Source organism: Aquarana catesbeiana, linkage group LG12 (genome assembly GCF_042186555.1).
Source record: "Aquarana catesbeiana isolate 2022-GZ linkage group LG12, ASM4218655v1, whole genome shotgun sequence".
Taxonomy (NCBI): domain Eukaryota; kingdom Metazoa; phylum Chordata; class Amphibia; order Anura; family Ranidae; genus Aquarana; species Aquarana catesbeiana.
Window position 1 is genome coordinate 66,688,514 of NC_133335.1, and position 22,385 is coordinate 66,710,898.

The 22,385-nt window shown below is 42.1% G+C and overlaps 1 protein-coding gene across 2 annotated transcripts in view; it reads left to right on the forward strand.

Moving 5' to 3' along the window:
• Window positions 1-22,385, forward strand: part of TOP2A (DNA topoisomerase II alpha) — a 48,764-nt gene that overhangs the window by 22,899 nt on the left and 3,480 nt on the right. The window contains exons 21-33 of one of the 2 annotated variants that reach the window (XM_073607980.1): window positions 89-223; window positions 314-514; window positions 1,978-2,173; window positions 2,263-2,354; window positions 2,966-3,106; window positions 4,926-5,009; window positions 7,161-7,361; window positions 9,700-9,835; window positions 9,913-10,062; window positions 12,557-12,722; window positions 14,824-14,969; window positions 15,201-15,398; window positions 17,767-17,951. In XM_073607980.1, coding sequence (XP_073464081.1) covers window positions 89-223; window positions 314-514; window positions 1,978-2,173; window positions 2,263-2,354; window positions 2,966-3,106; window positions 4,926-5,009; window positions 7,161-7,361; window positions 9,700-9,835; window positions 9,913-10,062; window positions 12,557-12,722; window positions 14,824-14,969; window positions 15,201-15,398; window positions 17,767-17,951 — 2,031 coding nt within the window. The remainder of the gene's footprint in view (window positions 1-88; window positions 224-313; window positions 515-1,977; window positions 2,174-2,262; window positions 2,355-2,965; window positions 3,107-4,925; window positions 5,010-7,160; window positions 7,362-9,699; window positions 9,836-9,912; window positions 10,063-12,556; window positions 12,723-14,823; window positions 14,970-15,200; window positions 15,399-17,766; window positions 17,952-22,385) is intronic. The other variant, XM_073607981.1, reaches the window with a different exon arrangement.

Below are 22,385 nucleotides of genomic sequence, written 5' to 3' on the forward strand. Positions count from 1 at the left end.
TGATAAATGAGGTTCATCTGCTGTTCAGTTATGCTGTGACGTAAATATGAGATTGTCTTTTTTTTTTTTTTTTTTTTTTTTTGAACAGCTCCCGAGCTACAAGAACTTTAAGGGAATGATCCAAGCGCTTGCTGTTAACCAGTACATCATTAATGGTGAGATCTCCGTTCTTGACTCGACTACTCTTGAAATCTCTGAATTGCCGATCAGGACATGGACACAGGTAAGTGCCAAACAGCACAATTCATTCCTTTTTTTTCCCCAGTTATGTTCTGAATGGTTTATAATTTTTCATATTGAACCTTTCATACAGAACTACAAGGAGCAAGTACTGGAGACCATGCTAAACGGGACAGAAAAGACTCCTGCTCTAATTACAGATTACAAAGAATACCACACAGACACCACAGTCAAGTTCATCATTAAGATGACTGAAGAAAAGCTGGCTGAGGCCGAGGCAGTTGGTCTGCACAAAGTCTTCAAGCTTCAGACACCTCTTACATGTAACTCTATGGTAGGTTTACGCTAGATGGGGTGAGAATTTACAGCAAATTTGGCACCTCATCTAAATCGCATCCCGTCCATGTAAACTGATTGCGACGTGTATGTTAACGATACACATGGCATTCTTTTGCTGGTATTTTGATCACCTCTGAGTTTTCTATTTGTTGTGCTATAAACAATTTTGAAAACCCCACTATTTTTTATATATACATATACCCTTTTTTTTATTTATTTATTTTTTATGAGAGATCAGCGATTTTATAATGGGACCGTGATAAGTATGGTTGGCAATCTGACACTGAACCAGTGACACTAATACAGGGATTGGTGCTAAAATACTATTTGTACTAATGACACTGGCTGGGAAGGGGTTAACATCCAGGGCGATCAGTTTTTTTTTTTTTTTATTTAATTTTTTCTGTGAGGTGCTTTTACTAGGGGGGGTGCTGTTTTTTATTTTGTGCTTTGCAGGGAAAATAAAACCAGCACATCCCTGCTGTGACAGGACTCGGCTCTATTGTTTACACTGACAGAGCTCTGTCCTGTCTCCCTCCTGGCCAATCAGCATGTGTCGGCAGTAATCCATTGGTTGGCACCCGCTGATCGGCTTGTGCTATGTCTAATCGCAGCACAGCTGGCACGCTCCCTACCTGGAAGTGCTAAAATCGCGTACCTAGTACGTGATCCAGCACAGGAGAGCCACTCTGCTGCCGTACTCCTACGTGTATATTGGACAGCAAGTGGATAAGGACCAGTCACTGTTCTCTCTCCCTTTTTGCAGGGTGACTGGTCTTGTTTCCTCCCCTTTTTTTGTATTTATTTTTTTTTTTGCAGGCAGCCTGTGTTAGGTGTTCCTGCTGGATCCCTTCCACAGCCCTGCTCTCTGCACAGGATATGTACTGCATAGTGATGTCCCTGCTATTTTTACAAGGCAATATCTGCATTTACAACTGCATTTGGTGCACACAAAGTAGGTTTATATACTTTTTGACTATTAAGTAATATTTTTTAAAATAGATTTTTGTGCCCGGAGTATAGCTTTAATAGTTGTAAGTGCACTTCTCACGATGCAAATGTGAAAGTAAACTTGTAGTTTAATAAACCTGCACATACACTTCCCCCAAGTGAAGCCTTTTGTTGTAAATATTTCCCCGTTACAGTGATCTTCTCTGTGTAGTTTTGCCTAGTACCTCGGTTATTTATCTTAAATATACGCGCCAGCTCTTTTTATAGAATCTACCAAAACAATCCTTTAAATTTGTATCCAACCGAGCCATTGCTTGTCATAGTTGCTGGTCAAGCTAAAGGATTGTTTGGCCACCTTTTTAGATTTCTTTATTGTTCCATATGTACCTGCTTTAACATCCCTATCTACTGTTCATGCAAAGGTGTAGGACAAAAAAAGTTTGGGAAAACTTTGACTAATCACTTGACATTTTTTAAATTTACGCTGTCTAACCATTGGATTTTTAGGTGCTGTTTGATCATACAGGATGCATGAGGAAATATGAGACCGTGATGGATATTTTGCGAGAGTTCTTTGATTTGCGTCTCCGCTACTATGGACTCAGGAAGGATTGGATGTTGGGCATGCTAACAGCTGAAGCCTCCAAGCTTAGTAACCAGGCTAGATTTATTCTGGAGAAGATTGAGGGCGTTATCGTTATTGGTAAGAGAATGGCAATACAAGCTGTACTAAATCTGATATGCCAGGGACCATTTTCTAAAGCTTTTCCATTAATTTTTTTTTTTTCCCAGAAAACAAGCCCAAGAAAGAACTCATACAGATGCTGGTCCAACGAGGATATGACTCTGACCCAGTGAAAGCCTGGAAGCAAACCCAAGAAAAGGTATTATTCATATACTGTATCTGTGGCAACCTTTATTTCCTGGCCATCTCTAGCATCCGTGCTTGACTCGCTGGCCCAGAGCTTGTATACAGCATGTAATGTCAGAGTATTTCTATTGGTTTTGTAGTAAAGCCTTTTTTATGGTGTAAAATTGTTGACGGCCCTGAAAAATCTGAGTGCCAGGAATGTCTACCACACCATAGAGCGCCCAGTGTACCATAATTTATAGTTCTGTATCAGGCAAGTTATCTGTAGAATGCACAGATAACTTGGACCTTGTGTCATGTTTGATGCATCACATGCTACAGGTAGTTTCTATTAAAAGCTGCTATGGCCTGGATTAGCTTAATAAGCATGACTACTTTGTATACACAGAGAAGCTACTTTCAGACTGGTGCTGTGAGTTGAAGTTGGGTGGCTTTGGGAAAGTTAGGTTAGCCATAGATGGTTCGAATAGCGATAATTTGTGTTCTTCCAGCAGGGACCCATGGTAACCCATGTTTCCAGGAAAGAGAACTGCATTACCTATGGGCCTGCCTTGTATTTCCTAAAATATGCACTCTCTTCATATCCTAATGGAATACTAATCTAATTTTATTTTGTCCTCACAGGAGCAAACTGGAGAGCTGATTGAAGAGGATGAAGGTGAAGCTCCTAGTACTGGTCCAGATTTCAACTATCTTCTTAATATGCCCATGTGGTACCTGACCAAAGAGAAGAAGGAGGAGCTGTGCAAGCAGAGAGATACGAAGGTGTGCTTCAGCAAGAAACATTTGTGTATTTGTTGCAGAGATTTTTTTGCACCTTCCATTTGTTTGTTTTTCTCCCTACTCCTTTATTGGCCACAATCCAATCCTATTGGCCACAATCCTTGAGTAACAGGATAAAAAACAGTTCTGTTATATTTCTTTTTCAAAACTTCATAAACTTCATATGTAATAGATTAGGAGGACCTTCATTAAACCAGACTATGCAGTACAGCTAAGATCTGCTTATTTATGGGCACCACTGCAGATATTCTAAATGAATAATGAATGGATAAATGTGGAAACTAATAGTTTGTCTGCTGGAATCTGCACTAGGATGTGTTTGAACATAAAGGCTACCTGTGAATTGCACCCCCTCCCTCACGTCATTGCTGTCTTCCAGAGCCTGTGTGATCCAGTCCATCCCCCCCTTGTTAAAATGTGTTCTCCTTGCTTCCCTTTATTATAAACTACACAATCAGTTTTGCAGTGTTTTTACTTGTTTGCTCACCCACCTTGCACTGCATATTTTTCCTCACGTTGCCCTTTAGTATAACATTGCTCTTCAAATTTCATTAACAATGTTTCTGTATTGTACATCACAGGGCATCTTCATATCCATCACAATAGGGTTATGCTGCCACCTTCAGATGGACACTGACGAAAAGACAGTAATCCCCTCCCAGCTAGGCACAGCCTCAGTTTTTTGCTAATGTGTGCTGTCTCCGCATACACTTTTTTTTTTTTTTTGCGAGCATTTCTCAAGAATTCCTGTTGGTAACCAGAGGCTCTATCTGGATCTGTTGCTTACAACCCTTGGACCAATAGGAATGATGCCAGGAGCCCAAACAATACAGGCTACAAGGAATTGTAAAGTTGCCATTCGGCACCAGACCCTGTGTAATTTTCTATTGCCTGGTTGGACTAGAAGAGTGTGCTATACAGGTCCAGGGTGGTGGGCCTGAGCCAGACATTTGTGTCCTTCAAGACACTAGTGGCATGCTCACCTGGAAGCAGCGTAGCACAGTAAACTTTGTTTACCACGTCCTCTGTTTTTCTCTCTATGCTGTCCTCAAGGGGTTTTTCTCTTACATTGCGTCCGCTGGAAACCTACACTTGCAGAAGTGGTCCATGTGAGGTTGGAAAGCTTTGGCACCATTTGGTGGGACAGGCCTTCTACCCGCTACCTGCTCCCAGCTGGATCTATGGTGCTTGTGCCATGGTAGCATGGTCAGAGCGCTCAAGGCAGCCATTTTGAACTTTCTCTGTGCTTGGCAGAAGATAAGCGGCTGCCCCAAGGGCATAAAGCATTTGATGCAGGCACCCCAGACAGATGGTTCCCTGCTTTCAAGGTGGACCACTGGCTTAGAAGGAAAGCCACCTATTTTCTTTTGGAGGGGTGTGGTTCCACAGCATTGAGGGTAATAGTTTGGCTGGTGTTAATACTTGCCACCTCAGCTGAATGAGATGCTCTTCAAAATCGGAGTTCACTTTTTTTGAACAGTCCATGTGTCAGCAGAGAGGTGGTGAGAAGGTTCTATCGGGTAGGGAGGAACCTAGCCATAGCTTCCCTTGCAAAAATTCCTTTGTTTGTCCGTTCCATGTGATTCTGATTTCGTCTTACTTTAGTCTTTGGGACCAGCGTTCCCCAATTTGTGTTTTCCCTTCTGCCAATCACCTGAAAGTGGCAGCCTAGTCCTATGTTATATACTGTATCTCCTATGAAGATGTCAAGTGATTTACTTCACAATAGGATTTTACACGTAAATAAACCCCCCCCCCCCCAGTGGAATATTTCTAACCTCTAGCTTTATATTTATTTCAGATTGCGGAGTTGGAAGATCTTAGGAGGAAATCTCCATCTGATTTGTGGAAGGGTGATCTTGCAACCTTTATTGAAGAGTTAGACGTAAGTCAAGTTGGATAACCCAAGCAGTTGTAACTACGCTTTTAAAGCATTTCAGAATTTGCAGAAAGCCGTTTACAAAATCCTTTGGGTTATTTTTTGCAAATACAGTAGTATTGTTTTGTTTTATGTATTTATGGGCCCAACTAAAGCAAGTAAGTAAGATGCATTTTCTGCTTACTGGAATTCTCAGCAACTGTTACAAATATACTTTTTTCCCCTTCCAGGTGCTCAAACTGAACAATGCAAACCAAACTTTTGCCTCATTTACACAGAATGTAAAATCCTAATGTACAACAAGCATGCATAGTATTCGGAAAGATTCAAAACTGTTTCTTAAAATGTTTGTAAAGGCTGAAGGTTTTTTACCTTCATTGATTATAGTTATGAGCATGAGAGCCTCGGTTCTCCACGGACTTTCCCTCATTGGCTCCCACTGTCACAGCCAGTGAACTATTGAGGAGAGGGAGTGGGTTGAGCTGCTGTGTGAATGCACACGCGGAGCCTCTGCTTGGATGCCCCCATTGCAAGCTACTTGGGGTGCCCGAGAAGAGGATTGGGGCTGCTCTGTACAAAAACTGGGCCACCTCTTCGCCACTTGACGGGATCCGCCGGCCTCAGATGTTTACCCTGGAGATTTCTGGCAGACCCGATGGTCGCCGGAGTCTCTATGATCGTTCGGAAGCCAGGCGCGATGTTATGACGTCACGCCCGGCCTCTGCATTCAAACAAACTGCGCCGCTTCGGCTGGGAAGCCGAGATCTATATATTTTTTTTTTTTTTTTAATTTTATTTCAGGCTTCCCAGCTTAGAGGTGAGATAGGGGGTCTTATTGACCCCCTATCTCACTGTAAAGAGGACCGATCATGCCATATTCCTATTACAAGGGATGTTTACATTCCTTGTAATAGGAATAAAAGTGATAAAAATATTTATTTATTTTTTTAAAAGTGTCAAACTAAAAAAAAAAGTAAGCGTAACAAAAAACTAAAAGCGCCCCTGTCCCCGTGTGCTTGCACGCAGAAGCGAACACATACGTAAGTCCCGCCCCCATATGGAAACTATGTTCAAACCACCCATGTGAGGTATCGCCACAAATGTTAGAGCGAGACCAATAATTCTAGCCCTAGACCTCTAACGCAAAACCTGTAACTAGTAAAAAAAATTTTAAAGCGACACCTAAGGGGATTTTTAAGTACTGAAGTTTGGTGACATTCCACGAGCGTGTGCAATTTTGACGCGTGACATGTTGGATATCTATTTACTTAGCGTAACTTCATCTTTCACATTATGCAAAAAAAATTGGGTTTATTTTTTTTGGAGGAAAAAAATGTGGTGTTTTTTATATTTTTTTGGGGGGGGGGATATTATAGCAAAAAGTCAAAAATGTAGGGGTTTTTTTTCAAAATTGTCACTATTTTTTTGTTTATAGCGCAATAAATAAAAACTGCAGAGGTGATCAAATACCACCAAAAGAAAGCTCTATTTGTGGGGGAAAAAAAAGGACATCGATTTTTGTTTGGGAGCCACGTCGCACGACCGCGCAATTGTTAGTTAAAGCGACGCAGTGCCGAATTGCAAAAAGTGCTCTGGTCTTTGGCCAGCCAAATGGTCCGGGTCTGAAGTGGTTTACCACTTCAACCCCGGCACCTTTCGGTGGGAACGAGTACCTGTTTTTGATGTGGCCCTGTCTCCCAGAAGTTCAGCCACCTCTGCCGCTGGACCAATTGGAAAGCGCAGCATGTTCAGTAGGGAACCAGCTGTGAAGGAATGGCGGCGGCTGCTCAGTATTTGTAGCTGCCTTTTAATTTTTCATGGGGGGGGCTGGACCTCTTTTTAACATCCCCCTCTTCTTCTTTTTTTTTTTTTTTTTTGGTTTGTTTTGTGGAATTTTTGAAGGAATTGCGATTTGATATTCTAAAGCATAGGCACTCATTCTGTAGGGCAAGATAAGAACTGGGAAGATTCCTTGAAACTCTTATTTTGCTAGGGAGCAAATGAGTAGTTCCTTGTGGTGATATACATACTTTAAAGCCTATTTTATCCTGCTTCATTAGAGGTAAATTAGTTTGCTTCAGTGATTTATTGTTCATTACCTTATATTTTGCTTGGTCAAACACCATGATTTGTCTTTTTTTTTTTTTTTATCTCTAGCGTGTTGAAGAGAAGCAGAGGGAAGATGATGCCTATGCTCTCCAGGGCAAAGCGGTGAAGGGCAAGAGTGGAAGACCACAGGTGAAAAAGCTGCAGCACCAGGAGACTCTTCCATCCCCTCATGGAAGACGTGTCATTCCAAGAGTTACAACCGCTATGAAAGCTGAGGCCACCAGGAAAATAATTAAAAAGAGAATCAAGGTATTATATTTTTTCAAAACATTCCTGTCAGTCTCTCTTTTTGATTCAGTGACTTGATAAAATCCAAGCTTATGGGAACACTTGTCCATTTTTAGCCAGTAATGAAACTACATGATTGAAGTTAGATGCTCAGGAAGTACAAGAAATATGTGGGGCACTGGATCTCTCAAAGCAGTAGATGTTCTAGTGCAGTCTTAAGTCACGTAGAGGGAATGTTTTTTTCATTAGGCAGCTCATCCCTGGTGTGGTGGCCAGCTCTTTGCTTGATGTAAGGACTGGGTGAGCAAGTAGGTAAGTACCAAATGCTGAATGTCTGAAGTCCAGATTCAATTTGAATCAGGTCACAAAAAGCCAATGTGTTGGGTGTTCAAAGGGTCTCCTTTTATCAGGGCTTGGCACTGTTGAACATAGTGTTTACTGGAATGATAAGATACAGTGAGGGAAACAAGTATTTGATCCCCTGCTGATTGTGTACATTTGCCCACTGACAAATGATCAGTCTATAATTTTAATGGTAGGTTTATTTTAACAGCGAGCGACAGAATAAGAACAAAAATATCCTGAAAAACACATTTCAAAAAAGTTATAAATTGATTTGCATTTTAATGGGTGAAATAAGTACTGTATTTATCGGCATATAACACGCACCCCAAGTTTAGGAGGGAATTATAAGGGAAAAAAATGTTTTAAGGAAAAAACTTACATTTAAATGCCCATCAATGCAGCCTTGCACAGCGTCCATCTGCATGCTTGTCCAGTGTCATTTGCAGCCTTGGTGTCATTTGCAGCTTTTCTGTGTCCATTTGCAGCCTTGCCCAGGCTGCAGTTAAACTGCAGTGACTTGTCGGTGTCACTGCAGATTGAAAATGACGCCGAAATACAGAGTCGGTCACCGGCTCTTCTCGGCGGCTCTCGGTCACTTTCGGCTCCATTCGTAGTCCCGCCCGGGATGGGCGTGACTGTGAGCGGGGGCCGAGCGCCGCCCATATACAGATAGCTGAGTGTACTCGGCTAGGTTTGGCAAGCGCCGCTCAGTCACGCCCAGTCCCTGTGTCCATCATAGGGCGGGACTGGGCGTAACGGTCAACGGAACTAGCCGAGTACACTCGGCTATCTGTATATGGGCGGCGCTTGAGTGGAGCCGAAAGTGGCCGAGAAGAGCCGAGGACCGGCTCTGTGTATTTCGGCGTCGCCATTTTCAAATCGGCGATCGCTCCGTTCAGTCAGCAGGGGATCGGCGTATAACACGCACCTGCGATTTTCCCCTGATTTTAAGGGGGGAAAAGTGCGTGTTATACGCCAATAAATACGGTATTTGATCCCCTATCAATCGGCAAGATTTCTTGCTCTCAGGTGTCTTCTATACAGGTAACAAGCTGAGATTACCTGATGAGCACTCTATTAAAGGGAATGCTCCTAATCTCAGCTTATCTGTGTAAAAGACACCTGTCCACAGAAGCAATCAATCAGATTGCAATCTCTCCACCATGGCCAAGACCAAAGAGCTGTTCAAGAATGTCAGGGACAAGAGTGTAGACCTACACAAGGCTTGAATGGGCTACAAGACTATCCCCAAGCAGGTTTTTTTTATTCATTGAAGTGTATTTTTCCTAAAAAAAATTGCGTTTGAAAGACCGCTGGGCAAATAGTGTGACATAAAATATTGCAGCAATTGCCATTTTATTCCCTAGGGTCTCTGCTAAAATATATATGTTTGGGGGTTCCAAGTAAGGATGAGCTCCGGCGTGTTCGCACACCCCCACATGCAGAGCCTGCCAGGAAGTCGGCACTGCACAGCGCTAATCACAGGCAGTGAGACATTTCCCGATGCGCGGCTGCAGAGATCGGGATATGTCTCATTGCCTGCGATTAGCGCAGTGCCGACTTCCTGGCGGGGTGTGCGAACATCCTGGAGCTCATCCTTGGTTCCAAGTAATTTTCTAGCAAAAAAATTGATTTTAACTTGAAGTGTCAGAAAAAGATTTAGACTTTAAGTGGTTAAACTTCCTGCATTTACATGTTAAAAACTTGGCAGACTGCCCAGATTTTTTCTTTTACACACAGAAGTTTATCCCTTTGATCCAAGAAGGAAGTGTTACAATGTTTCATGTTAAAAACTTGGCAGACTGCCCCGATGTTTTCTTTTGACAGCTGAGTGAGCAGATAAGTCTCTCCACTTGTTATATGAAAGAATCAGCGAACTGCAATAGGGATCGTCAGGGGGGGTTGAATAGAGATCACGATTTTTTAACTATTGTGCAGCTCTAATAGAGGCCCTCAAATGTGATACAAAACCGTTAAGTTCATTAAAAAAAAAAACTGCAATGTGTACTTTTAGTGCGAGGACATTGCCAGGAAGATGGAGTTTGGTGATGACGATGATACAAGGGATAGCCCAGGAGTCAGTCCTGAGAACAGTCCTGAAAACATGACCCTTGCTGAGAGACTGTCTAAGAAAGTGAAGAAAGAACCAGGTTTGTGTTATTGCTATAATGTAACATGTTTATATTTAAAACAGAAGTCCTTGCATTTTAATGATTGTTTTTAACAGGTACTAAAGCTAAAGAAACTAAAGGGAAGAAGCAGCTGACTCTCCCATTCAAACCTGTGAAAAAAGAACCTCAGAAACAAATAGACTCTGATAGTGAGTTTGAACCAGAAGTAGTGGTACCACGTGCCGTTCAGCCACGCCGAGCTACTGGTAAGATATTAACCACTTAAGGACCGGAAGGATACGTCCTTTAATGACCAGGCCATTTTTTGCGATGGGGCACTGCGTTAATTTAACTGACAATTGCGCGGTCGTGCAAAGCTGTACCCAAATAAAATTGATGTTCCTTTTTTTTTCCCCACAAATAGTTTTCTTTGGTTTTTGATCACCACTGCGGTTTTTATTTTTTGCGCTATAAACCAAAAAACTATTTTGGAAATAAACTTTCTGCTATAAAACATACCAAAATTTTTTTTTTTTTTTTTTTTTTAAAGCACATTTTATTCTTTTTTTTTTTTTTTTTTTTTTTTTTTTTAGGCCAATATGTATTTTGCTACATATTTTTTGATATAAAAAAAAATCCCAATAAGCATATATTGGTTTGCGCAAAAGTTATAGAGAAAATAAGGGATAGATTTATGGCTTTTTTATATATATATTTTCTAGTAATGGCGGTGATCAGATTGGACAATGTGGAGGACTGATCGGACACACTTGACCTTTTTTTTTTTTTTTTGTTTTTTTTTGTTTTTTGAGGACCAGTGACATTATTACAGTGATCGGTGCTAAAAATATGCACTGATCACTGTTTAAATGACACTGGCAGGGAAGGGGTTAACATCAGGGGTGATAAAAGGGTTAAGTGTGTTTGCGAACTGTATGGGGGACGGTCTGACTGGGACAACAGAGGTCTGTCTTCCTGCATAGCAGGAAGACAAGATCCTGTGTCATCACCTGTCAGAACGAAGATCTGCCTTGTTTACTTTGGCAGATCCCCATTCTGTCTCTGCGGGAACGATAGCGAGCGGCCGGTCGACATCATGCTTGGCTCCCTCGCTGGCCAATCAGCACGACGTACACCTACGGGGATTCGTGCAGCCGAGCCATCTTGCGGCGGGTGGTCGGCAAGCAGTTTAGTGATTTTGTAAAGCTTCCTTTGTTAAAAAAAAGTCTATACTTCTGTATAGTGGTTTTGCAGAGTGGCCCCGCTTTGCCTCTTCTGGGGTCCCCACACGGCACTCCTGACTCCTCCTCGTTGGTGTGCCCCCATGGAGAGCCGCTCTCCTCGGGGGCACTCGTGCAGGCTCGCTTCTGAATCCTGCTGCTGCGTCCATTGACGCAGGACTCAGCCCTGGCTCCCGTGTCACTGGATTTGATTGACAGCACTGGGGGACAATGGCCCCTGCTGCTATCAGTCTATCCAATGAGGACCCGAGACAGCGGCTGGATCTGCTGTGCTCCTCCCTGTCGCTGGAAAGATCGGGGCTCAGGTAAGTAAAGGGGGGCAGCAGCATCACAAAAAGTTTTTACACCTTAATGCATTCTGAGAGAGCTAGTATGCTCTGATTTTCAGTTTAGTCAACCAATGACCACTGATGTGTTTTAATAGGTAGTTTGTATTGTTCATTGGGATCAGCTTTACCAGTAGTTGTATTTTTGGGGGACCTGTCAGGGTGGTAAGGTGTTCATTCCACTGGAAAGCACAAGGAGCATTTTAACTCTTTCAAAGACGCAAAGTCTTCAGTTCAGTCATTTTCCAGGGAGTGTTGTCATGCACAAAGATTGTTAGCTCATGTGACAACAATCTGGTGCCAGCAGACATTCTACACTGATCTACACTGGGGTTGGTTAACTACACAGTTAACCTGGTTTACACTAAAACAGCTACCACCTCATATTTTATGATAGACATGAACCCTTTACAATAATGTAACAAGTATGGTTTGTAAAGAAATGTCGAATACTGGCTGTCAAGCAGGCAGGAATATTTCAGCAATTCATGCTATATTATAGCCCTCTTCAAAAAGGCAGATTCTTTAAAGTCCAACTCCAGCAAACCTAAAAATTCTCTGTTGCAGTGGGGGGCTACTCCTGCACTGCAAGGGTGAATGGCTCATTTCTGTCCTGGGGCAGCAAGAAATACTTTTACCCTACATTATCCTCCTGCTACTCTAGCAGATGGAGGGGTTGGATGGATGCTTCTCTCATGCTCCGGTTGTGGGCTTTCCCACTGGACCCTGCATTGGTCTTGATGACAACAGAAATCCTTAGAGCACCAGAGCATATGGGAGAAGTAGCAGGGACCAGTGTCTGGCAGTGCAAGGGGGAGCATGCAGAAGTAACACACACCATACGTCGGGTAACACACACCATACGTCCTGCATTTTGGGAAGAGAAGCTCAGATTTTCCAAGGCTATTGAGGGCAGAGGACTTGACACACACAGTCGGACACCAAACTGAACATAACCTAACCCCCAAACAGTATTGTAGCGTAGAGGACTAAAGTAGACCTTCAGCTTTTCCACAGTATACTAAAGCTTTCATCAATGGAAATTGTGTTTTCATGTATTTGGTTACCATTATGATTACCGTTATATTGCAGTCTGAAAACCTATGCTATAGACAGTCAGTGCGGGTTTCTGCTACAAGGCTAAGAATAATACTTTCATGTACAGCAATATAACCTATTTATTTCCTTTCTAGCTCAAATAAAATATGTATTGGATTCTGATGAGGAAGAGGCTGTTGGCAGCAACAAAGAAAGTGGTACCAGTGACATTGATAGTGATGCGTTCGACCCATGTGAAGATTCTGATGATGAATCCTTTGTCGTATCTAAACCTGCACGCAAGCCAAAAGCTGCCTCCAAGTGAGTAGTCCATTTCAGAATTTATATATTGTGAAATGATTGGATCATCATTTCATCTTTTTGTGGACATTTATGATTTTGATTGTGTGTGTGTGTATGTATGTATGTGTGTGTGTATGTGTATATATATATATATATATATATATATATATATATATATATATATATATATATATATATATATAATTTTTGGTTTTTTTTTGTTTTTCACAGATAGAAAGTTTGAGCGCCCCATTTATTTACAATCATCATATTTTTGTATGAGGTCACTAATGGTTGCAGCTGTTCACAATCAAGTGTGAATTTATATTTACATAGCCGTGCACAAGTATTATAAAACAAAAATTTTAATGTTTCCCTTGCGGTGTTAAAAATCCTGCTTGCTTTAATTTTGTGCATATTTAGTCAGTTATAAAAAGTACCAAAATTGCACCTCCCTATTGAAAAGGCATTTTTGATGTTTTTTGAGTCGCATGACCTATGAAACTCACCGCAGACGCAGTAAAATCGGGTGTTTGCTTTTGTTTTTTTTTTCTGTGCCTTTTTTTCTATTGGCAAACCGGTGATAACCTATTTTTGGCGGCTGATATATCGGTGGGTCCCTACTTTAACCCTTTCATGACTAAGCCTATTTTTGAAATTTGGTGTTTACAAGTTAAAATCCGTATTTTTTGCTAGAAAATTACTTAGAGTTCCCAAACATTATATATATTTTTTTAGCAGAGAATCTAGAGAATAAAATGGCGATTGTTGCAATATTTTTTATCACACGGTATTTGTGCGGCGGTGTTTTAAACGCAAATTTTTGGAAAAGGGACACTTTCATGAATTTTAAATTTTACAAAATCCAAACAGTAAAGTTACCCCAATTTTTTTGTATAATGTGAAAGATGATGTTACGCCGAGTAAATAGATACCAAACATGTCACCCTTTATAATTGCACGCACTCGTGGAATGGCGACAAACTACAGTACCTATGAATTTCCATAGGCGACGCTTTGAAAATTTTTTACGGTTACCAGGTTTGAGTTACAGAGGAGGTCTAGGGCTAGAATTATTGCTCTCGCTCTGACGATACCTCACATGTGTGATTTGAACATCGTTTACATATGCGGGCGCGATTTCCGTATGCGTTTTCTTCGCTGCGCGAGCTGGCGGGGACAGGGGCACTTTAAAAAAAAATTTTTTTTTTTTAATGTTTTTTTTTTTTTTTTCTTTATAAATTGTGTTTTAAAAATTTTTTTTTTTTTTTTTTACTTTTATTGCTGTCACAAGGAATGTAAACATCCCTTGTGACAGTAATATGTGGTGACAGGTACTCTTTATGGAGGGATGGGGGGGGTCTAAAAGACCCCTCATCCCTCCTTTACACTTCAAAGTATTCAGATCGCCGAAAACGGCGATTCTGAATACTGTGTACTTTTTTTAAATTCGGCGCCATTGGCAGCCGAGTAAACGGGAAGTGACGTCATGACGTCGCTTCCGCGTTTACAACGAGAAAGCTGGAACGAAGCCGCCCACAGCTTCGTTCCAGCCCGCCCCCAGCCACCGAAGGTACCCGATTGGACACCGGGCCTCCCGATCGCACGGGAGGCCCGGTAACAGCGGCGGGGGGGGGTGTCCCCTCCCGATCCTCCGGTATAGCAACCGAGCGGCTTTTAGCCGCATCGGTTGTTATATACGGGTAGCCGATCGCCCGCTGTAAACAACGGTACCGGGATGATGCCTGCAGCTGCGGGCATCATCTTGATATAACCCCGGAAAGCCGAGTACGCATATGTGCTTACGGTCGGCGGGAAGGGGTTAAGGAAAGTGGGGTAGTGTCCTTGAGCGGCAGCTGCTAATCTGTCACCTTGTCGCACAAGTGCCAAGCTCTGCATCCTGCGGGGAAATAAGGGAGGGTTACATGCTTCCCTCATATACTACAAATTACCAGGTAGTTCCTCTTTTCTCTTCAGTGGGTAATCTGAGAAGGGTGTAAAATCTGTTTGCTTTGTTTTTACTGGTGTTCCACAGTGAATTGCTATCAATATTGGTGGAAAATTCATTTTATTTATTGAAAGTTTTGCATTAAGTAAAATTTGGTTTCATCTTATACAGGCGTGTTAAGGGTGCCAGTCAAGACAAAGAGCAACCAGCTAAGACTAGCAAGAAGCCAAAAAGTTCTCCAAAAGAATCAGAAGGGCCTAAAGCAACTACCGAGGAGGATCCCAGTCCTGACAAGAAACCTGAACCATCCCCAACAGGTATGGAAATTTAGGTGAAAAGTGGGATTAAAGTTATCTAGTGCTGGGTTCCCTGTGAAGGTGGTGGGGTTTTTGTAATTTCTTACCTAGAAATAAGCTGTTCGGTAGTTTGAGTAACTAAAAGGTGTTTATTACTCATTGCACATCATTTTCATGAATTGATTCTTATTCTGTCACTCATCAAGATTTCAATATTCAGTTTCTTTATGAGGTATTTAAACCATGTCTTAGCAGGTGCCATTGATACTGATGGTGACGAGGCTTGTCCTGTGTCACTGCCACAAGTCACCACTGCCATCCCAGCTGCCAAGAAACCAGCAAAGGAGAAGCCTGTAAAGGCTGCCAAAGAGAAACCTGCAAAGCCGGCTGGTGAGAAGGCAGCACCCAAGAAACAAGCCAAGAAGAAGGATAGCGCTGCCACCAAGAACGGTATGTGGGGCATCCAGAAGGAATGAAGGGCCTTATCTTTTTCTCCCGTGTAAACTACCCAGTATTTTCCAACACGCTGTAGTATAACTTTGGCTTCAATACTTGGTCACTGATTCATACAAGAATGCCGATTCACAGTTCTAAATTCCGCTCTGATTTTTCCAGTAACATATAAGCTTGTTTCAGGTCATATAATTGTTAGGTTCCACGCTTGGGTCTAGGCTGGGCTGCTGCCTCCCTCAAGGAGCTCCAACCGGAGTACCAAAAGTTATGGGTATAGGGGTGGGTGGCACCTGAAGAGTGCTCCTCTGCAATGGGTCACTCTTTCCAGGTGAATATAAAATAGGTGAAAAAACACTGCCGTCACCTGAAGGGCAATCCTACACAGTGAATCACTCTTTAAAGCATAAGTAGTGAGTGCTAAACTAAAAACAAAATGAGTATCCTAACGGCTGTTCTCACCCTGTGTTCAAGGCAAGGTTATACAGATACAGCCCTAATAATAGTGCTGATTGCAAACTGGTGTATCAGCTTGCAATGTGAGTGTGCTAAGTGCAATAATGAATCAGTCAGCAATTATAAACAAATTTAATCCTAAATGGTTCATCTCAACAGCTATATCATAAATGTACAGCATGAGTTAATTGTTTCCAAATCATTAATAAACAAAAAATACGTGCATTAACATATTCTGTTGAGAGAAAATTTTTGGTATATAAAAAAAAAAAAAAAAAAAAAAGATTAAGTTCAGTCTTTTAGTAGTGCAAAAAAATAGCAGGGTTTCAAGTGACTTTGCTTGTCCAAAAGTGACTTGTGCCTATTTAGGTGACTTCCATGCTCCCCTTCAGTTTCCCACTCACCAGATCCCTGTAGGGCTAAATCGCATGCAGTGAGTGTGGTAGCAGTCCTCAGGGCAATCACCTCCTCCTTGGCTCAGCACGTAACGGAGTATCCAGATCTTGAGCCTCTCTGTGGTAAGCCATTCCCAATAGGTTGGATTTTTGTAGTTACCTCCTCCGATGTAAACCACAGGTCACCCTCATGGACAAAAGAGATGGGTACTCGTAGTGTAAATCCGGATGATTTTGTTAAAGTTTAAAAACGCCACTTGGCATATTCATAAGTGTGTAATTCATAAGTGTGACATAAGTGTGTAAGCTAGCATAGCTTGGTTGCAGTACAAACCGGGCGTGCGTTCCACTGACTGGAGTGCCGTTACCGGAAATGACGTGAGTGCGTACCAAGCTCTGTCTTGCACGTTTCGCCATAGGACGTCGTCTAAGGCGGTGCAATCTTGGTGTACACCTCACGTCTATTAGTGAGTGGTCATGCAGGATCCACCTCCCGTAGGCGGGTTTGCAAATCGGGATATTTAGTTGCCACGTGTGTATTATGCAACCCCTGTGTCGGATTATCATGCACATCCCATAGCATGGCCTTATAGATCCTGGAGAGGACTGTTTTGCCGCATCTCTTCAAACAGTCCACTCTCCATAGAGATATGTATGGTCGAGTTTTATGCCCCCCCGGTGGTCGAATTTGGTATTTACGCCCTGCAGTTGCACTCTCTATTACAATACAAATATTGACAAGTAAAATTTAAAAAAAAAACTTCTAAAAGTTCAAAATCATTCTAAAATCTCGATGTACCCAAGTCAAAGAGGAAAGAGTATTACTGATGGTCCTATTTGTTATAATTCTATATGCATTAGCCCTACCAGACAGCTTAGTGGCACATATCCTGCTTTTATTATTATTGGTAACTAATACTAACAAATACTACAGCTGCTGGCTTTTAATATTAGGACACATATTAAAGTTATTAGTAAATATTAATATAACACTTATTAATATAAGTGTCCTAATATTAACTTATTTAATTAATATATAACACTTAATTTAATATTAGGACGTGTCCAGGAATCCAGCAGTGTTTTTACCCGAGCTGGTTTTTTAATTGGCTATTGGATGCTGCCGCCACCATATTGACTAAGGGAAACCGGCAGTGAAGCCTTGCGGCTGTACAGCCGATTCAATACTGTGCATGTGCCAAGCGTGCTGCATTTTCTGAATGGATCAGTGGGGGGCGTCTGCTCCCCAGCCCTCAAAATGTGCCGACGGAGGGGGAGGCAGACAAAGCAGAGCTCCACCAAAAAGGGGAAGCTCAGCTTAACATGCATTTTGTAGTAAAGCACATGGCAAGTAGATTGAAATATCTGTCAACTGATGTATGATTTTGGGTATTTACAATAAGCAGATCGCTCTTTATAAAATAAATACTATTTGGATCGATAGGAGATGCAATAGGATAGTTGTACCAATTCCTCCGCAAGTGTGGTAATGAGTTTGTCTTGTGATCTCTCTCCAGATAAGCAGCCATCCATCTTTGAAGCTTTGTCCAAGCCCAAAACTTCCAAGAGCACTGCAGCAAGACCTGCAGATAGCACAGATGATGACATTGTTCCTTCTAAAAAGACTGCTAAGCCACGTAAGAGGAAGAACTCCGATTCTGACTCAGACTCTGGTCCAAAGCAGAAAAGCAAAACAGCCAAGGTGAGGTTCAGATTTAAATAGCTAGATAAGAAAAATCAGCCAAACTTGCTGGAAATCCTAATATTCTGATATGCTAAATGTATACTTTTATGAAAATGTAATCAGTAGTTTGCAGCTGGTAAGGGTAAGAATTTTTTAACCTTCACGTACTGTATACACTATATAAACAAAAGTATTGGGACACCTGCCTATACACACACATGAAATGTAATGGCATCCCAGTTTTAGTCTGTAGGGTTCAATATTGAGTTGGCCCATCCTTTGCAGCTATAACAGCTTCTAAACCTTGTGGACAGCCTTCCCAGAAGAGTTGGAGTGTGTCTGGGAAGGTTTGACCATTCTTTCAGAAGCGCATTTGTGAGGTTAGGCACTGATGTGGACATGAAGGCCTGACTCGCAGTCTCCGCTCTAATTCATTCCAATGGTATTTTATCAGGTTGAGGTCAGGACTCTGTGCAGTCCAGTCAAGTTCCTCCACCCTAAACTCTCATCCATGTCTTTATGAACTTTGCTAACTCAATATTGAACCCTACGGGCTAAGACTGGGATGCCATTAAAGTGTAAGTCCACCCTAACACTAAAATCCCTGCATCTACAGACATCCACGATCTAACACTAACCTATCCCTGTAAAGAAGAAATCAGTATACAGTACATTTTTTTTTTAATCCTATCTTGTCTCTAGTGACGAGCTCTGCAGAGGACGCAGCTGACAATGGCTGTAAAATGGGGAATGACGTCACCCATAGTTGCTATGGGGCTTCCGTTGTCAGTTGTGTCCTCTGCACCCGCCTCCACAGTGAAGTTTCGGCTGACAGCTTAGCGTGGGGTTGGATCAGCTTCAAAAAAGGTATCTATACTGAATTTTTCTTTACAGGGCTGGTAATACCTGGACTTTTTTTCTGCCAGAACATCCCAGAAAAATTGCTCTAATGTGTGGCATATGTGTATGGCATTGAGAGTAAATGCAGTCTACTGGCCAGAATATTTATTATGGGCTTTGGAATACATTTACGTGCATAAATTATGCTTTGTGTACAAAAAAAACATGCGCTTGCTCAAAGTAAGGTTAAGCAGCTAACACAACAAATAGAAATTTTGCTATAAACCATATACAGACAAGTGTAGCGCTGAAAGTGATGCAAAAAGTGAAGAAAAAGAAATAATGCAATAATAAAAATGTCATGAAAATAACATTACATGCTAATGAATGTCCATGTTGAATGCATCAAAAGTCCATCATGATATAAACCATTACAGTCACCATGTGAATCGACAAATATATTAGTGACAAGACTGTCCCAAAACTGAATGAAGGTGTGCCAAAAGTACTGGACCCACGATAAGTAATTATTATATGAGACAGGCAAACTTGTTGCAGCATTGATGAACACAAAAAAACAATTGTGGTCGTGGAAGCCTTCAAGAAGATCCAATGTGTGTAGACATACGATTGTGCAAAACCACCACCCGAGTGAATGGAGGCTTACCAGAAAGTTGGCACCCACAGAGCGTATGCTGTATGTGTCAAACAGGCTTAACTTGCCCACTGGCAATGGAGGGGGAACACCGATGATGAACTGAAGGTGGAATCCTAACGGTTCTTTCCCAGGGATATCTTCTCCATATAGAAGTATAAACGTCCTCGGTCATAACCCACATAAAATTAAGAAGGGGCCATATAGTGTAATTCCGTATAAACATAAAAATTTATTCAAAGAGAAACACTTACATCTCAAGGTATAAAAAGCGCTTGTGTGTTAAAATGGCGGCAGTGGAGTCTGCCCGACGCGTTTCGTCACACAGGACTTCGTCTGGGGTACTTACCCACTGCAGCCAAACTCCTTTATATAGGCACAAAGACCCCTGTGATGAGAATCCAGCTCCCTGAATTTTGCAAATTAGCACTTCCGGGGTCCTCCAAAATGGCGGGCCCGAGTGCGTTCCAAGCGCCTCTGTCGTGTAGTCCATCCCCCGGGGCCTCGTGGTGTCATGTCAGCGTATCTCCGCTGATGTGAAACTGCGACCTCACGTCACAGCGTCTGGGATGTACGGCATAATACAGACCGCCGTGCATTCCACGGTACTGCGCACGGCATCGTCACCACGTCGTGACGCATGCGTACAACGCGGCGTGTCTACTGTGTACAATAGGCAGTTCAGAAGAGCTGCACACTGGTCAGGAACTGACGTAAAGGGGAAGAAGGGTGGGAGGCAGACCACACAGGAAATAGCAGTACGCCAACCGGAAACACAACAGAAGTGTACGCAATAGGTGTATGTTAAAATCTCGGTGGAATATTAAAAGGACATCTTAAATATATCCTTATATTACTTTATAGGAAACCCAGTCCGTATGGATGCAAGGACCCAAAAGAAATGGGATAAAAAAGGGTTAAACTTAAATATAGAAAAAAGGAGATGGATTCTCAACCAGTCACATGACTCACTCCTCATCACTATATAGCATATACATCCTGTTATATTTCATACAAATGATAGATCACCTGCACAATTAAAAAAAAATGAATTAATGTAATGATGAAAAAGAGACAAATATAGAAAAGGAATAAAATTACCATATAAGTTTATATAAGGTATCCAGCTACTGAATGTCCCTGAATTTATCAGTTAAGATTCATCTATAAAGGCATTGATATCTTCTTCGACATTCATGCCTTGTGGGAAGAGAGTCTGTAATTCATATGCCCAAAACATTTTGAGACGGGAGACCCCTCTAATTTTGCCCCAACCCCCCCCCCCCCCCATCCAAGGTGGAACATATTTGTCTATAATGACAAACTGTGATCCTGCGGGGTTACTGTTGTGAAATTGTTTGTAATGCCTGGGTACTGTGTGTTTGGGGTCCCTGCTCTTGATTAAGGCTATATGTTCCCCTACTCTAGTTGTAAACGTTCTGGTGGTACGACCTATATATTGCTTGCGACACGGGCACATAATGAGGTACACTATGTATCTTGTGCTGCATGTGCAAAAAGATTTCACAGTGTATCTCTTTCCAGTAACCGTAGATGAAAATTCTATAACTTTGCGCCCTTCAAGTGTGTTATGTAGACAAACCACACACTTTTTACAAGGATAAAAGCCTGTCGTGTTTTGAAAGAAGGACGGACGAGAAGGTGGATTAATCACATTGGGGGCTATCCGACCCTGTAGGGATGGTGCTCCCCTAAATATGACCTTGGCTTCCGCTGGCAATAGTGTGCCTAGAATGTTATCATGTCTCAAAACATCCTAATGTGTTTTCACAATGTTTTTAATTTGTGCTGAGTTAAAAAGGATGTTAACATAGCCCATTTAAGTTTTTGTCAGGTTCCTTCTTTGGCTTTATCTCAAGCAAAGTTTTCCTCTCAGCATTCATAGCTCTCTGGATCTCGAAATCTAAGTTGGCATTATCATATCCCTTAATCGGTAAATTTTTGTTTTAAGACGCTTTCTTGTGTGATGAATAGTTCAGTGTCTGTACAGTTCCTACGGAGCCTGAGGAATTGGCTACGTGGGACTGCACTTAACCAGGATCTATGATGGCAACTATTAACAGGAATGAAGCCATTGCGATCGGTGGGCTTAAAATAGGTATTAAATCTAAATCTTTTTTCCACTATTTCTATCTGCAAGTCGAGGAAATGTATCTTGGTTTCCTATAAAGTAATATAAGGATATATTTAAGATGTCCTTTTAATATTCCACCAAGATTTTAACATACACCTATTGCGTACACTTCTGTTGTGTTTCCGGTTGGCCTACTGCTATTTCCTGTGTAGTCCGCCTCCCCCCCTTCTTCCCCTTTTACGTCAGTTCCTGACCAGTGTGCAGCTCTTCTGAACTGCCTATTGTATACACAGTAGACACGCCGCGTTGTACGCATGCGTCATGACGTGGTGACGATGCCACGCCATGCGCAGTAGGCGGTATTGTGGCATGCACGGTGGTCTGTATTATGCAGTACATCCCGGACGCTGTGACGTGAGGTCGCAGTTTCACATCAGCGGAGATACGCTGACATGACACCACGAGGCCCAGTGGGTTGGACTGCACGACAGAGAGGCTTGGAACGCACTCGGGCCCGCCATTTTGGAGGACCCCGGAAATGCTAATTTGCAAAATTCAGGGAGCTGGATTCTCATCACAGGGGTCTTTGTCCCTATATAAAGGAGTTTGGCTGCAGTGGGTAAGTACCCCAGATGAAGTCCTGTGTGACGAAACGCGTCCGGAAAACTCCACTGCCACCATTTTAACACACAAGCGCTTTTTATACCTTGAGATGTAAGTGTTTCTCTTTTAATAAATTTTTATGTTTATACGGAATTACACTATATGGCCCCTTCATTTTATGTGGGTTATGTCCAAGAACGTTTATACTTCTATATGGAGAAGATATCCCTGGGAAAGAACCGTTAGGATTCCACCTTCA